We start from the raw sequence: 17,453 nt of genomic DNA on the forward strand, positions 1-17,453 counted from the left end.
CTGACTGACTGTGTGATTGACTGACTGATCGGATCAATGCTGTTCAAACTACTGGATGGATCGGGCTGAAATTTGGCATGCAGATAGCTATTATGATGTAGATAGGCTAGTTACTTACGTCTAGAGTCTAGACATTCGCTAAGAAAGGATTTTTAAAAATTCAACCGCCAAGGGGATAAAATAGGAAATCGGGGGCATAAGCTAGTATTTTACGATCTTCAACTATCTCACCAGTAATCGCTAAAAGCACCCACCTCCATCCTAGATACCCCACCCGCTGATGAGTCGCTGATGTGCCGAACCTACGACCATGACCTGTGGACTGTGGTAAGTGCCGTACCTAACGTCCGATCATCCATCTAGTTACCAATTTTATTTAGCAAGCATAGCGCTCACCCACTCGTCGAGAGTTGAGATCAATCCAAAGAGTACAAAACATCAATGATACAAACTCAGTGGACCTATGTATAAAGAGCCTATCTAGTTCCTCTGACCACCTTCCTGCTTCATCATCAGAGCCTGAATATGAACGAATACTTGAACCATCACCATTTCCAATGATGATGGTTCAAGAAAGAACAGTTAGTAGTAGTCTCTAATAATATGTCAATGACCATTTCATTTCCCGCGCTTCCACAGCTTCGTCCGCGCTGACGAAAAAACTAGATTGAGATACCTAGGCATACAAAGAACTTTAAAAGAAAGTGAACCGACTTCAAAAATTGAAAGCCCTGGATTTAAACGAGTCACAACTCACGACATAAAAAATACCTACCTACAGTTTATATCCAGCGATATACGCAAAAACCCCACCAAGGTATCTATCTGCTCTCTTTGCTCTTTGGCTAGGTACCCGTTTTTAATGTAGGGTTGGCAGCATTGCTTAAACATGGCAATACAAGCATAGAGTACATACTTGTTTAAATGTCAACATAATGTCAATTTTAATTTTGTTAGCAGTCAATTTTATTGTCAATTTGTCAGTCGTGTGTCAGTCTATCATGTTGGTGGCTGTCACCTGTCACTTTTCGTCATTTTTGTTGCGCGGTGGTGTGCCTCGGTGTACAGAATTTTCATTTCTTCTAATTAAATAATGTTATCATACTAGAGATAATGAGTATAACGTGCATTAGTATCCACACAGGCTCGCTGTGAAGTGAGCAAACGCGGGTAACGCGATACCCAATACAGAGAGGATGGTGGTCTCGTGAGGAATACTCAATTGTTCAATACCGCATTGTGAAATCATCATTGTTTTCGCACAAATATTATTTAATATGATTGTTATGTAATTACTGCTAGTTGTTATTGGTGATATTTGAAGCTGTCGAAGATGAGGGCGGTCGCGTTGATCAGCGGTGGGAAAGACAGCTGTTACAATATGATGCAGTGCGTCGGTGCCGGCCACACGATCGTGGCGCTGGCCAACCTCCAACCTGTTCTCAAAGGTTACTTCTGACATTTTAAATACATCTATTCACCTATCACTTGTACTTATATAAATTATATTACTGAGTAATGTAGCTATAGTAATCTTCTAGACAAACACACTCCAATCTGGACTCATCATTGCTTTTGATAAGGCATGTCTGTCGTCAGGCTATAAGCGATAGGCTTACCTATTGCTATAAGAAAATATTAAGTGAAATTGTGTGTGATTATATGAAATTCTAGGCTCATTAAATGGTTTGGTATTTAAAGAAAATGAAGCCCAAAAAAGAAATTAAGATTTTTGATGAAAAGCTTTAAAAGTTGTGGCCACCGGCTAGTGTTATTGTTATTGCTTATTATAGCTATAACATAGTAATAATCATGCCTTTTGTATTTGGTATGCAAATACAAAGTAGGTATAGTTTCCGCCAGGTCAACATGACAATCTGGGTGGGGATACACTGCTTACCTGCAGAATAGCGCGGGTGCTGTGTGGATGTGCGGGGCGTACCCCCCTCCATGACTCACCTCATACCACAATTGCCATGCAAACCTGTTGCGAACCATACTTTTGTACACTGAATAAACATTTTTATTTGTTTCAAACAAAAGACATATTGATACCATGTTTGTTTATAAAATGATGTGCCCTTTTATTTAAAATCTAGTATATAAGCTATAAACTAGTTTTTTGTAATTTACTTATCTGTAAAACACGGATGCACAAGTTTGGAATCTTTCCAAATAATAAATTTAATATCTTAGATGCATACACTTGTTACAAATCAGCATTTTTGATGTAAACAATAATTAAATATAGTTTAATTAGGAATTAAATAAAACTCAGTTTGTCTTTTTCTGTAATAAATAATTTAATAATATCTATCACTTTAAAACATATACAAATGCAATTTAAAAAAAATGATAATTATAATTAGACTGCAATATAGGAGAACACAGAAAGACTTTTTTTTTTTAATTATATAGGCTAGCACTTGGCTGCAATCAGACCTGCTAGCAAGTGATGATGCAGCCTAAGATGGAGCGTGCTTGCCTAGAAGATGCCTTTTCACTCTTGACTTGAAGGTACCCATACTATAGGTGGAAACAACCAGCCAAGGGCGAGTCAGACTTACCAAAAACATTTTGACATCTGACATTTTGCAGGATAAATCAAAAACTTTATGCATAAAATAAATAAAAATCTGTTTTATAATGTACAAGTAAAGCCCTTTCATATGATACCCCACTTGGTATAGTAATCTCACTTTTAAAATTGAAAATTCTAAGTAATTATTTGTTCAAGAACAAATTTTAATTTTCTTTTTGTGGTGTAACCAAAAATTTATAATTTTCGGATATTTTTCTTTACTTCTGCTATAAGACATACCCACCTGCCAAATTCATGATTCTAAGTCAATGGGTAACCTATAGGATTTCTTGACAGATGAACAGACAGACAGACAAGGAAGTGATCCTATAAGGGTTCTGTTTTTCCTTTTGAGGTGTGGAACTCTAAAAAACGTTTATTTAAAAACATACAAAAATATTGCAATATTTTTATTTCTAAAACTATGTACCTACTTGGTATTTAAGTCATCTTGTCCTCTACTAGTCTATACAACACGATATCTGTGTCTGAATATGATTAAAGATTATTTAGTTTGTTTTTCTTTTGTTCTAGATGAACTGGACAGCTACATGTATCAGACAGTAGGTCACCAGGGCATATCGCTGTATGCGGAGGCTATGGGTTTGCCTCTATACAGAGAGATTATATCTGGTGTGGCAGTGGACCAAGGCAGGAACTATAAGCCAACTGACAATGATGAGGTGGAAGATTTGTATAGGCTTTTGGCAAGAATTAAGGTAAGATTCTGAACATTTGAATGATAAGATTGTGAAAAAACCAGACAAGGGTGTGCAGAATTCATGTGGAGAGGGTTCTGTATGTATCTAAGTTTGTATTGAAATTGTTGAGAGTGGTGATAGCCTAGTGGTTAACCTATTTGGTGGTTCCATAGGGATGATGACTACTAGTCTAAATAGTGACTTTTTATCAAATGTCAAAATGCTTGCTTAGTAACGGAGCTTGTATGAAATTCACAGATGTGATGTCACAGACATTTGACGTACTTTTTTAACCCCCGACCCAAAAAGAGGGGTGTTATAAGTTTGACGTGTGTATCTGTGTATCTGTCTGTGGCATCGTAGCGCCTAAACGAATGGACTGATTCTAATTTAGTTTTTTTTTTGTTTGAAAGGTGGCTTGATTAGTTAAATCGATAATTTAAAATGGTTAATAAACTTAAAACTAACAGTGGGCGAGGATTTTACGAAATTTTGGAAGACTCAGAGCTATGTTCGTTTTAAGAAATTTAATATCACATGCTTTAATGGTGATAGAAAACATCTTGAGGAGACCTGCATGCCTGAGAGTTCACCATAAGTTCTCAAAGTTGTGGGATCTGCACTTGGCCAGGATAGTAGACTATTGCCAAACCTTTCTCATTTTGAGAAGACACAGTGAACAGTGGTGAGCTGGTGATGAGTTGATCATGATGATGATTTATCTTCTTCCTCTACCTGGGTTTTTTTTTCGCACTTAGTATGCATCCGTATTTTTTATGGTATCTTACCAGTGATCATCATTACTATTTCCTGAGTTCGTTTTTGCTAGCATTCTGGTTACACCCTGTATGAGGGATGATGTTGGATACTTAGTAGTAGTAGTAGTATTCAGTAGCGTAACATATTATATTTTTGTTTCAGAATGAAATAGATATAGAAGCAGTTGCATGTGGAGCTATTTTATCCGATTACCAAAGAATTAGGGTGGAGAATGTGTAAGTTCATATTAAATATTTTTATTTCACTTCTCAAGGTTACTTATATACTGCTGATATAAAGAGCTTATTACTCATTGGCACAACATGCGAGCGACCAATGTCTTCTGGAGCCATTAAGATAAAGGAAAAGCTAAATATTTGTCATGTAATTTTGTCAAATAAATTAAATTTTATTATACTTTTTATTCATGACATATAAATATTCTAAAATGAAACTACATTTCATGTTGAGATCTTTATTCTGATATTTATTCAAGGAAATGAATTATAAAATGTAAAAAAAAAAATGACCACTGAACTCACATGTTAGTTGGAATATGCCCAACCAGTTTCGCCACTCGTCCAAAGTCCTTTTTAAAGGGCCTCTCCTCGCTATGCGTGCCAAGGAGCTGAAGCCAATAATTGAAAAAGGACCTCGGATAGGCTTGAAACCAGTCATACATACCGGACTAACATGGGAGTTCATCTGTCAGATTTTTTTTCTAGGCAACTGCGCTCCATCTTAGGCTGCAATCATCACTTGCTAGCGGGCCTGAATGCCGCCAAGCGCTAGTCTGTAAATTAAAAAAAAACCGGCCAAGTGCAAGTCAGGCTCGCGCACTGAGGGTTCCGTACTCTGGTATTTTTTCAGACACGACGGACAGACAGACAACAAAGTGATGCTATAAGAGTTCCGTTTTTCCCTTTGAGGTACATAACCCTAAAAAAGTAGCTTAAAGTTTTGATAAAGTCAATCATTTCCTTCTCTTCTTCATTTCATTTTCTTTGTTTTATACCTTGTGTGTATTGGTTTGAATAGGTGTACAATTTGTTTTTAGATGTCAGAGGCTAGGTCTAGTGTCGCTTGCGTACTTGTGGAGGAGAAACCAGAAAGAGCTGCTGCAGGAAATGATAGCCAGTGGTGTTGAAGCCATCATCATTAAGGTTCTAATACAACATTAAATATTATATTTATACTTTTAAAGATAAACTTAGGATATTGCTTAATTTACTTAAAAACTATTGCTTATTTTAGTTTTATTCAACCTTTCACATACAACTTATTTTACAAAGATCAACGTTATCTGGTACGCGGCAATATAATCACACTTATTATATAATAACTAGCTGACGCCCACGACTTCGCCTACGCGGATTTAGATCTTTCGAAATCCCGTAGGAACTCTTTGATTTTTCGGAATAAAAAGTAGCCTATGGGTTAATCCATCTCTTTTCCTATTTTCCTATCTCCATTCCGAATTTTAGCCAAATTTGTTCAGCGGTTTTTTCGTGAAAGATTAACAAACATTCACACATACATACACACAAACTTTCGTCATTAGAATATTAGTGTAATAATTTTTTTTTGTTCCAAAACATACAATTTTACCTAAAAAAGCGTTGGACCCCTAAACTTCCTAGTTAAGAGGCTGAGGTCTCTAGAAAAATGAAATAGAAAATATGAGTAAATTACATAAATTAAAATCGTGTAAATTACATAACTCCGCCTACCTATTCAAAAATTAGGAAGGTACCTAAATCCCCTTACAATCGTGCGAACTTCGATGTCTGTAGTTGCAAAAGTACTGGCCATTATAATTAATCGCTCAATGTATTATTATCTCGTTGGGTGTGTTTATCGAGATATTTTGGGACAAAAAAACAGACTGTTTATTCAAACGTAAACAGTACATTGTTTGTGTCCATTTCAATTATTATTAACCTGCTACTATCTACCTATTAACTAGATTGTGATGATGTTTACCAAATTATTATTTATCTCCAGTGTGTTATCTACTAACCGATGCCCGCTACTTCGCCCGCGTGGATTTAGGTTTTTCGAAATCCCGTGGGAACTCTATAAGTTTCCGGGATAAAAAGTAGCCTATGCTAATCCAGGATATTATCTATCTCCATTCCAAATTTCAGCCAAATCCGTCTTGTAGTTTTTGCGTGAAGGAGTAACAAACATACACACACACACACACACACATACACATACACATACAAACTTTCGCCTTTATAATATTAGTGTGAAGTGTGATAGTGTGATATTAGTCTTTTGCGTGAAGGAGTAACAAACATGCATACCCACACATACACACAAACTTTCGCCTTTATAATATTAATGTGCGTGAGTTAGGTATATTTATTACTTTGTATATTAATTAGCTAGACACCTACTTACAGACTATGTTAGCAGGGGTGGCAAAGCTTTATTTACAACTAACAATATGCTAATTTTTTGATAGAAAAAACTTAGTAAACTGATATTTCTATATCTAAATTGAATAAAATCAATGCATGCCACACTTCCTTTTCTGTTTAAAATATTAGTGTAAAAGACTACATTCGTCATATAATGCTGTGCCAAGATTATTCAAAAAAAAAAATCCAAATTACTTGAGGTGTAGTTTGCCATCCCCGTTAATATCGCATCAATTTTCTATTAGTTTTATTCACGTAAATATTTGTTCGTAAGATAAGGTGATTATTTATTTATTAGTAGGTACACTATAGAGAGGTCCATGTCGTATATGAACATATTGCGGTACATAAATATTTTCCCATCGATCATTTTATTAACTTTTCATGTAACTACATTATAATAGAGATACTCATATATTATAATTGTGGTTAGTGATTTTTATTCACCTAGTTTGAGTAGGTATTAGACAATGAACACTATTTGATAGGTATCTCAGAAGGGTGATCAATTGTTGAGGTTTTGTCGACGCATAATTTACCTAATGATAGTTATTAATTGATAAAATATCTAGAAATTACAATTTAAACTTTTAGAACAGGTACTATGACCATATTATCATGAGTTATACTTGACAAATATGACCTCCTTCTGCTCATAATTCAAGAGAAAATAGCCAGAAGACCACCTGACCAAAGGCGACTTTTTGACTGAAGAACTTACGCCATTAATGGTACAGAAAAAATTACCAGTCTGCGCAGGAGCGCCCAATAATCAGATAGCCAATTGCCAGCCTCTGGTAGAAGACGGCATTACAAAGAGGAAAAAAAAAAACAAAATTAAAATAAAAAATAAAAATAAAAATCCTTTACTTCGACCATAAAATTGATCATAATTGTTAGTAATAACACACCTTAAAACTAATGTTAGTGATCTTATATCTATCTAATTACTTAATCCTAATACTATATCTAAGACAGGCTTGATTAGTCAGCATGTGCACCATATGACAATGGTTCAGGTACTGACAATCAAACCTGTCGGCAAATGCCCTCAGGATGGCATTGGAACTAGCCCGTACCCTGCGCACCAGGGATGTGCACCGCTTACGCATGGTAGTATAAAAGCAATCCACATGCGCATCCGCGAACATACCCGACGCGCTGGGCGCAGCCTTATTAGTAGGAGATACTAATAGCTAGTAACATGGCCTTATCGTTTAAGACTCCACTTATCTATTAATTGTCTGACGGTGCCTACATTAACGAATGCACTTTGACCCCAATTTATCTTTTGTACCTACAATACTACCGATGATCGCACATTACGCACGCGATAACTATTCATTTCAGTACCCTCATTATAAGATTTTACTTCTCACCAACGTTGATAGTATTTGAGAGTCGAAACACTTTAGCGTTAAAGTAAAATGACATTTACCTACCTTGTTTTAATGCTCAAATTTGAATATATTATATTTACAGCCAGCGCTCCAAGCGGATACGTTGCGAAATTAAAATCAATGGTACCTACCGATTTTTTTACTTTAAATCAAGGATGATTAGGTCCATTTTACTTTGACATTACTTTGTTTGAGTCTCGAACACTATCAAAATTACTAGTAATAAAATCTCATACTGAGGGTACACAAAACGCGAGCAAATTCAATAGTTTTTCCGCACGCGCCGCATAAATAATATCTTCCGAATTGGGATGGTGTTTATCTCAAAAATAAATTATTTCTTAGTAACTTCTTAAAATAAATAAATAAAAATATTTTTTATTTAATCAAACTTTTACAAGTGCCTTCATTTGAATTAATAAAAAGAGGGTGATCCAAAATTCGTAAAATCAACGTCCCCTCTTTTAAGTCTATAACGATTTTAAGTTAAAGTACGGCAAAAAGAAGACGAAATTATGACGTCAAATCTATGTATTTCATACAAGAAGTTGCTGATTTGACTAGTAGCTATCATCCCTATTCATTGACGCGTCAAACAATTTGCCTGCAGACCTGCAGCGAAGACAAATTGTGTCAGTGGCCGATGGATAACAAACTAAATGCTCGTTCGCTTTTGCTATTGTTGAATCGAATAAGGCAAGCGAATCGGTAGGAAAGACAAAGGAGTTGCTACAAAGTAGATTTTTCGGTAGGCATCGATTTAGCTTTGAACGCCCGCAATTGGCGCGGCATTTGCATTTGCTGCTACTCTTCTCATAATAGAAAAGAATAGAATAGAATAGATTTTTATTCAAGTAGACTTTTACAAGTGCTTTTGATTCGTCATACTAATTCACTGGCTCGGAATGCCGAATGCCAGATGCTGTCAACAAGACCCCTGTCTTACGCATTCAGTTCTGAAAAAGGTGTTACTTGAAACGCGTACATAATTTATTTTTAAATGGGCAAACTGGTTTAAATATTCATTTGGTAACGTGATTTTTGTTTGAAACTGTGAAAAGACAAGAAAGACACGTCATATCATATTTTCTGTATCTGAATTTTTAGCAATGACTAAATTATAACTTTAACTAGATGTTCATATTTGGAAGTCAATAATATTAAAAGAATAATTATGCAAAGATCTGATTCACAGTATCAAATTCCTCAGATATCTTATTTCGTTGTAGACTCGTTTCATTTCCTGTTGTTTTATTGATTTGTGGTCCTTGCGGTTAATCAGTGAATGGAACGACTTTATGAAGTTATACGCAAGTTCTTGCTGAGCAAAATAGAATGTTTTGTATTAAGTTTATGTTAATTTGTTTGTAAGTATTAAGTCAAACCAACTCGTAACTTTCCTAAAATATTCTTTGAAATCTTCTATAGGCACCCTGTTGTGTTGTTTGATACATTACCTATACCTATTTGATACAGGGTATAATCTATCTCCATACCGAATTCCAATTAAATCCGTTCAGTAGTTTTTGCGTGAAAGAGAAACAAACATACACACATGCATACACACAAACTTAACCTTTACAATATTAGTGTGATTCTATGTAATAGTTCAGATCAGAAGCCTTTAGAAAGTGACGAGTTTTTTACCAATATAGGTGGCAGCACTAGGTCTGGATCCACGGATACACCTGGGCATGTCGCTCAAAGACATCCAGCCCCATCTTCTAGTCATGCAGGAGAAATATGGACTCAACGTGTGCGGCGAGGGCGGCGAATACGAGACCTTCACGCTCGACTGTCCGCTGTTTAGGAAGAAACTAGTTATGTGAGTAGTTGAGGATATTCCTATTGTTACATAAGGTGCTAGCCGATATCTGGGACATGTACCTTATCCTAATAAAGAAATAGCGATAGTGGTGTTTTTATTGCTAACGTTTAACAAATTTTACTATAATTAGTAATCATACACTACAGCTTACCAGCTAAGTAATAAGTATAATATTCCAAAACCCATCGAAATATTCGTATAAGAATTAATAATAATATAGTCCAAGAAGAAAATGAAAATTAAAGTGACAAATCGTGAGAGAAATATTTTTTTTAATCAGAAAGGTAAAGTTACAGGCAACTAAATTTCTTCTATTTTTCTAAGTCTAACGAATATTTTGATTGTCCACAGAGATGAAAAAGAAATGGTGATACACACCGAGGACCCAGTAGCTTCTGTTGGCTATTTAAACTTAAAGTTACACTTAGAACATAAAGAGAACTACGAAACAATCAAACTACCTCCAACTGTGAGAAACTCATTAGATTTTGTAAAAGACTTGAGCGATACAGTGTTTAGCGACATAAGTGATATGGAACTGAGTGAGACCGAACTAGAATCTATCGAGAAATTAGAGAAAGTTGAGAAAATTGAACTCAAGCCTTTACTTACTTACTCTGGGGACAACGTTAAAGGGCTTAATTCGAGTGACAATGAATATGAGGAAAGTGTAGAGGATGGATACTACTACGATGAAATGCACGGTTCGAGTGAAATAGAGCCGGTGTTGGACCACAGAACGATATACGGGAACAGGCACGGGTGGTATTTCATCGGAGGCATAGTCGGTGAGGGTGTCGATACGGCTGTAGCGACTACGGACGCTATGAAGAAACTCATTAGTAGGTAAACTTGTGCAAGAGCTTTTCTTTTCTGTGCTACTCGGTGCATGATTTATGTTTAGGGTTGCCATTAGTGAATAAGTTTTATGATGATAATATTTTAATAGCATTTTGAAAAACCCTTTTCGAAATGTTATTAAAATTACCCTAATCGACACCCATCTCTTAAAATCCTGATAATAAATTCAAAAAGAGTAAATAACGATATTTTTTTAACAATACGAACATCTCTATTATGAAAAAAAAATTAAATTAAAATATCATTACAAAACAAAATATCTTTAACATAAAAATAAATAAAAATCTGTTTTAGAATGTACAGGTAAAGCCCTTTCATATGATACACCACTTGGTATATTAATCTTACTTTGAAAGTTGAACATACAAATTATTTTTTCATAAACACATTTTAATGTTTTTTTGCTTCGTTTCTACCAAGAACGTCATTCAAGTCATCTTCATAATTTTGGTAAACAATTAAAAGTGCACTGCTTACATTGCATAAACCAGTCATTCAAATATTTGGCAAGAAAATGGTGCGATAAATACTAGAAAAAAACAGCTTAAAACATTTGGTTTTTTTTCAAATAAAGAAATGTCTTGTTTTAAACATTGGTTTAAAGCACTGAAAAAACTGCCCCTGCCCCTATTTTATGCTTTTGTTGCATAAAATAGGGGCCAGATTTTTCGGAGATTTTTTCAAGGCTGGAGCGTGCAAAAAAGTGGCAACACTGAAGATTGTATGCTGTTTACAATATGACAGATCACTCGATAAGATAGTTTGCACTACCAGTACATTATCATTGTCAGCTTCATCTCAGTGTTAACTTTGTTATTGTTTGGGTGCAACTTATATGTATACTATGAATAATAAAGTAATTATAAACAGCACGATTTGCGTCACTCTAGTAACACAATGCTAGCAAAATAAATAGAAAATGTAGGACATAATATTCAGTAAGTAACTATGTAATTAAATACCCGCGACTTCGTCCCGTAAAAATCCCGAGGGAACTCTTTGATTTCCTGAAATAAAAATAACCTCTATATGTCACACCCAGGTTTTTAACTGTATCCACGCATAAAATCATGTTGATCTGTTGCGGTGGAATTATTTTGAGAGGCCTTGGTTCGATTTCCGACAGGGTCAATTTAGGCCCGGCGCCCACTGGGTGGCTCGGCACGGCAGAAGATCTTTCGGCATTCCTACCTATATTATAAGCACATACTGACGGTAACTATGCCGAGGCGTTCCGAAGATGCCTAAGCTTACCACGGCATTGTTTTTGTATCTACGACTATTATCACTGAAATTTCAACTTAAATGCCACCTTATTATGGTCTATTATTATTCAGCACATAAATCCCTTGTAATGCTGTGCCGCCAGTGGTCGCCAAGCCTTGGGAATTTGTCACGCTAATACTATAAAGGCAAAAGTTTGTGTGTATCTTTGTTACTCTTTCACGCAAAAACTACTGGATGGACTTGGCTAAAGAATGGAGGTAGATTATTATTAGGGATTAACACATAGGCTACTATTTATCCCGGAAAATCAGAGTTCCCACGAGATTTTTAAAACATATCCATGCGAATGAAGTGGCAGGCATCACCTAGTAATTTCTAAATTGGCTCAGGTGTGGCCTGACAAAAATGGTTGCACTTTACCATCATGCCACTCAGTCAGCCAAGGAGGTTCGTCGCCGAGTCAAGTCCGCTTCAGAAATCCTTGAAAAAAATATAAACTGACATGCTATAACAATTTCAGACCTCCTCGAGTCGGTAAACTTGCAACTACCCGACATATGTTCAGTGAACATATACATGCGCGACATGGACGAGTACGCGGCACTCAACAAGGTCTACGTCGATACTTTCTCGTTCCCGAACCCCCCGACGCGAGTGTGCGTACAGTGCCCTCTGCCGAAGAACGTTGGACTTATATTGGACGGGGTAAGAACATGGTCCCATAAGAATAATACGTACAGTCCGATAAGGCTCTTTAGGCGCGTGGTCAAAATCGGAGCTAAAGCCGCCATATAGAGAAGTGTACTTGTTGATAGTTCGTTGGGTGGGCATAAAGCGACAACTGCGCCCTCACTCAAATGCCAAAAGAGCCTTGTCGGACTGTATTAAAGATTTTAGTCGTTAATCTAACGGTGAACCGTACTTTTGACATGACAGTTGACACATAGAGCAAATATGGCGAGTGTGTTTTCAAAATGTATGCATTATGAAACCGAAATAGCAACTGTTTCGGTTGCACACAATCTGTAAGCTAAATTCACAAATTGAAAAGTAATCCAGTGCAAAAACATGATTCTGACTTAGATTAAGTCTAATACAATGTAGTAGTAGTAGTATGAGTCGCAGGGAGCCGCTGGATTGAGGCGGCGCAAGACCGTGGAGTGTAGAAGTCCCTACAAGATACCCATATACAACAGCGAACGTCTATACGTTGACGACTATGGTGATACTGAGCGCAAAACAAGCAATCCAATCTGAACAAGAGATAACGGTACATCCAAGAAACGTCTCAGCCGTACCTACTTCTGTATCTTTTGTCTATTGCTCAAACCGCCATGTTGAAACTTTAGACTACTTATTTTGCGATCACTGTAAGGTTTTATCCACATGCTTACATGATGAGATGAGATAGAAGTATCTTTAGGCCTCATTCATACAAGAGTTTTTTTAACGTTAAAAAAGCGTTCAAATAGAACATGGATTCCCAAGTATCTTCACACGTCAACTCTTTTTTATCGCGCACTGTTGTATTTTCAGCGCAACGCCGAGTTTTAACGCAACGCTTTTTTAATGCTCATGTGAATTAGGGCTTAAGGCCTCATTTACACGAGTTTTATAACGTCCGTTAAAAAAGCGTGCAAATAGAACAAATGTTCACGTCACACCTTTTTATTCGTAAATGATGCCTTAATACTTAAATTTCTAGGCTAAATTCAGCCCTCATTTGTTATTACATACTTGAAAAAATATTTTAGGTTGCATATAAAGCAGTCAACGATAATAATCAGGAAAGTGACGGAATCTCGAAGGAGCGCGTGACGATGCATGTTCAAGGGATATCGCACTGGGCGCCGGCGAACATTGGACCGTATAGTCAAGCGGTTAAGGTAGAGTTCTATTTATAGAAGAAATTATTATTCTTTTGTCTATAATATTGTGTCTTTTGAACTGTACTTATTTGGTAACAATTTAGTTTCACCGAGCTTGACCAAACCAATCTGCTAATCCGCACTTGTGTGGTAGACTATGGCCAAATCCGTTCTCACTCTGAGAGGAGACCCGTGCTCTGTAGTGAGCCGGCGATGTGAGCTTGACCAAACGATTTTTTCTTTGAGATAATCGCGAACATATTTTTTGAAGTCGGTCAAAAAAGATGTAACGGTTCCTCAATTTCTTTATATTATCTCCTATATGTATAGACTATATCAAATATATATCTATATAGACTTTCACATACTATCCAAGTTAAGAAATCCACTTTACCCCATTTAAATGGCAGGTGGGCGAAGTGCTGGGCACGTGCGGGCAGATCGCTCTAGTGCCGGGCTGTATGAAGCTGACGGAGGGCGGAGCGCGCGCGCAGTGCTCGCTCGCGCTGAGGCACCTCACGCGCGTGTTACGCGCGGCACACTCGCGGGCGCACATCCGCAGTGTAGTACAGGTAACATTTTACTGGGATTCTACCAGGTGGTGAAAAATAAGCACCCAAATGGAGTTATTCAAGGGGCGGACAAACAAATTCCTGAAAGACCGGCAACGCATCGGCGGTGCCACCGGTGCCGAAATGCAAATGTTCATGGGCGGCGGTAATCACTTAACATCAGGTGACCTGCCTGCTCGTATGCTCGCTATTTTTTTATTAAAAAAACCTAAAGATTTTTATATAAACCTGTGAGGATGATACTGCCAACTACTACTGTGATGATGTGATGATGATATATTGGCGCAATTATAGTGCCATAAACCTACTGTCGTATTAATTTACAAATTGCAAAAAACCAAATTGAATTTGAATTTCGCGGGCAGACCCGTCGCATCCACCTTAAGTATCGATTGCATCACATCAAGACAAACAGACAACACACGGAACGTCATTTTGGTGTACGGGATTAAATAATAGACTATAAATATCTAATTTTTTAATGACTGCTTATACTCGAGCTTATGCTGTGTTAACATTACTTAGAGCGTTTGTTACGTGACCGGGCGAGGCGCGGCGCGGGAAGCTAGGAGACAGTTAGAGCGTCGTACGGCGGGCGCTATAGTCCAGTGCGCTGTGGTGGAGGCCTTACCGCGAGCGGCGTGCGTGGAGTGGCACGCGTGGGCGCACACGGATAACAACCGGTTTGAATGTAAGTGCATGCTTGAGATCTTTAGTTTCATCTTAGAAGCAAGTGATTGTGTATTTTGATTTGGAGATTTGTTTCCAAACTAGCGGCTCTGGAAGCCGTTGATCGTCGAGCTAGGAGACTCATAGGCGAAGACTTTCCTTTGCTGGCGAAACATCAAAGTCTCGATCACCGCCGTAAGGTTGCCGGCTTATCGGGTTTTTTATAGGATATATTTCGGAGTGTCCACAGGAACTTTCCGATCGTGTCCCCCCTTTACCATTCTACCACCGAACCGCAAGACGTCGTCGGGCGAGTGTCCATCCTTATGTCGTCGACATTCCATCTACACGGATGAAACGTTTCGCGTTATCATTCCTCATACACATGGCTAAGGTTTGTAATACTCTTCGATCTGTGTTTCCTTTCAATTACATCCGAGTATCTTTAAAACAAGAATGAATAAGCATCTAGGTAAACGCGACCCATCTTAGGTCACATCATCACTTTCCATCAGGTGTGATTATGGTCAAGCGTTTGCCTATAGTGAAAAAAAATATGTAATCGATATAATATGCCACTGTTTCGTATTTCCAAAATAATCTAAGAAGTTTTCGACACATTGGTGATCTATTTCATAATTTTCCGTACAGATGAAGAGACGGGCTGCAACGTGGGCGACTACAAAGTGGCCATCACGAGGCGGTGGAACTATGAGAACACTGTCGCTGCTATTGTTTGTTACGTCGCTACAGGTACGTAGTAGGTACATTTTAATTAAGAAGCTGGCAATCGAAACGGTGTAGTAATTGCACGAAATAAAATTTTACTTCAACAAAAAATCTGTTGAAAATTTTGTGTAACTGCCATTTTAAAATCACGAATTTCGAACTCAATAATAGCACATTTTTATTTTGTTTCAATTTAACTTACAAGTACTTTTGAATCGTCAAGAGCATCTACCACTGGTTCGGAATGCCTTTCCTACCGAGAAGAACCAGCAAGAAACTCGGCGGTTTACAAAATAGGATGACGCTTTGACCAAGATTTTGTATAGTTCTATACACAACCGAACACTATAGTCCGTGAAGATGTGACGTCACAAGTGTATTAGGGTTGTGGGCATGCCCATCGCCCATCGTGCCCACAACGGTGGATCCGCGCTTGCGTCACGAGTCGTACCAGTGAAATGGTATACCTATAATAAGGGGGGGTATTGCAGGTTCGTCCCCCTCGACGTGCCAGGTGTCGTTCCCGGACGCGGCGGCGTGCGACCGCCACCGCACGCACGCGGCCAACATCTCCCGCACCGACCTCGAGGCCGTCCTCGACTACGCGCTCAGGAAACTGCTCAACGACTGCCACGAGCGCGAACCTTGCCCCGCGCTCTATGTCAGGATATTCTACCAGGTTTGTACTTGTACACCACAGGGATTAGAGAGGTCACCATAGGGAGTCATTGATAAAAACGCAAACTGACTCGCGAACAGTCGCCTCGCTTGCACTCTGCGAACCAAAACTATGCGTTTGTGGTTCCCGCTAGCGGATTCTGCTGGCCGCCCCACTTCCACTCTGCAAACTAAGGCTGAGATCTAAAGAGCGTACTTTGACTTTGCTCGGACCTAAGGTTCAGTTAAAACGAGACAGATTTATACCAGTGATATATAACGCTGTCCCGTTTTAGCTAAGTCAAAGTGCGCTCTATAAATCTCAGGCTAAGTCAGAATATTCTACCGGTAACTAGTGGTTTGTGTGGTACTGCTCATCGAAAGTAGTGCACAAACTGTCCACGCTGGGGCAGGCGTATTAGTAAGCTGCCACTAGTGAGCTTCTGCTTGTCACTATAGTTATGTGATTCCGTACGTTGACATATCCTCAGGTATGGGGTTCTCCAACGCCACAAAGCATGGCGGCCGCCGCAGCGACAGTCGGCAGCCGCCTCAACGCGCGCGTGGCGCTGAGCGCGGTGCCCGTGGTGGCGCTGCACAACGCCTTCACCTTCCTCTCCATCAGCGGCCTGCGCTTGCAGGAGTAACTCGTGAGTATCATCATCACGAACAATGTTTTTATTTTATTTTATTTGGGTCGTTAAACTGGTTACATTAATTGATCTTAAAGTTAGATAAATTACACATTGCATAAGTGATTGCAACCTTCTTCAAACGACCACATGCTGTGTAAAAGAGTAGCTGAAACTACAAGAACCACCGCCTTTTGTGAAGTCGATTAAAAAAGAACTTACTAAAAACTATGTGAATACATTAAAAAAAAACTTTACTATACCCTGTAATATTATAATCTTCGACTTTCGACTAATAAGTAATTTGCAACAAAAATGATTTTTGCAGTCTTAACAAAAGAATTGTTGTTTCAATACTACTTTTTGCTTGCAGGTACCCAGCTCATGAAATAAGAATGCAGATGCTTTATTGCCGTTTTAAAAATATATTTGCTGAATATTTTTCAGTGTTTATATAATTTTGTTAATTATGCTACCGAGTTTACCATATTTTAAGTCAAAATATATAAATTATTTTTATTGCATAATATCTGTGTTTCAATT

At 37.9% G+C, this 17,453-nt stretch overlaps 1 protein-coding gene and 1 long non-coding RNA gene across 3 annotated transcripts; one reads left to right on the top strand and one right to left on the bottom strand.

Annotated features, from left to right (window-relative positions):
* Positions 1-1,003: 1,003 nt before the first annotated feature.
* On the top strand, positions 1,004-17,437 carry LOC123873083 (diphthine--ammonia ligase). 2 transcript variants are annotated; one of them, XM_045917777.1, is made up of 14 exons: positions 1,004-1,448; positions 3,116-3,300; positions 4,204-4,277; positions 5,099-5,204; positions 9,523-9,692; positions 10,047-10,537; positions 12,304-12,488; positions 13,538-13,669; positions 14,062-14,223; positions 14,749-14,914; positions 15,544-15,645; positions 16,113-16,300; positions 16,770-16,932; positions 17,284-17,437. In XM_045917777.1, the coding sequence occupies exons 1-13, from the start codon at positions 1,334-1,336 to the stop codon at positions 16,923-16,925; spliced, it is 2,232 nt and encodes a 743-aa protein (XP_045773733.1). In that variant the 5' UTR covers positions 1,004-1,333; the 3' UTR covers positions 16,926-16,932; positions 17,284-17,437. The 2 variants fall into 2 exon arrangements, with proteins under 2 accessions (XP_045773733.1, XP_045773732.1); XM_045917776.1 differs by having other exon boundaries at positions 16,770-16,928.
* LOC123873110 lies at positions 7,389-15,536 on the bottom strand. Its single transcript, XR_006797602.1, has 3 exons — positions 15,048-15,536; positions 11,098-11,099; positions 7,389-7,399 (listed from the first exon to the last, which is right to left on the bottom strand). It is a non-coding gene; the product is annotated as an uncharacterized LOC123873110 (long non-coding RNA).
* Positions 17,438-17,453: the final 16 nt, after the last annotated feature.

The sequence above is a fragment of the Maniola jurtina genome, chromosome 16 (genome assembly GCF_905333055.1).
Source record: "Maniola jurtina chromosome 16, ilManJurt1.1, whole genome shotgun sequence".
NCBI lineage: Eukaryota > Metazoa > Arthropoda > Insecta > Lepidoptera > Nymphalidae > Maniola > Maniola jurtina.

What these genes read in the sequence shown, in the direction of transcription:
- LOC123873083 (XM_045917777.1), top strand. Translation starts at nt 1,334, where the DNA reads ATGAGGGCGGTCGCGTTGATCAGCGGTGGGAAAGACAGCTGTTACAAT. An exon ending in TTGAAGCCATCATCATTAAG is followed by an intron (nt 5,205 to 9,522) that starts GTTCTAATACAA and finishes TTACCAATATAG; the next exon opens with GTGGCAGCACTAGGTCTGGA. An exon ending in CGCTATGAAGAAACTCATTA is followed by an intron (nt 10,538 to 12,303) that starts GTAGGTAAACTT and finishes TAACAATTTCAG; the next exon opens with ACCTCCTCGAGTCGGTAAAC.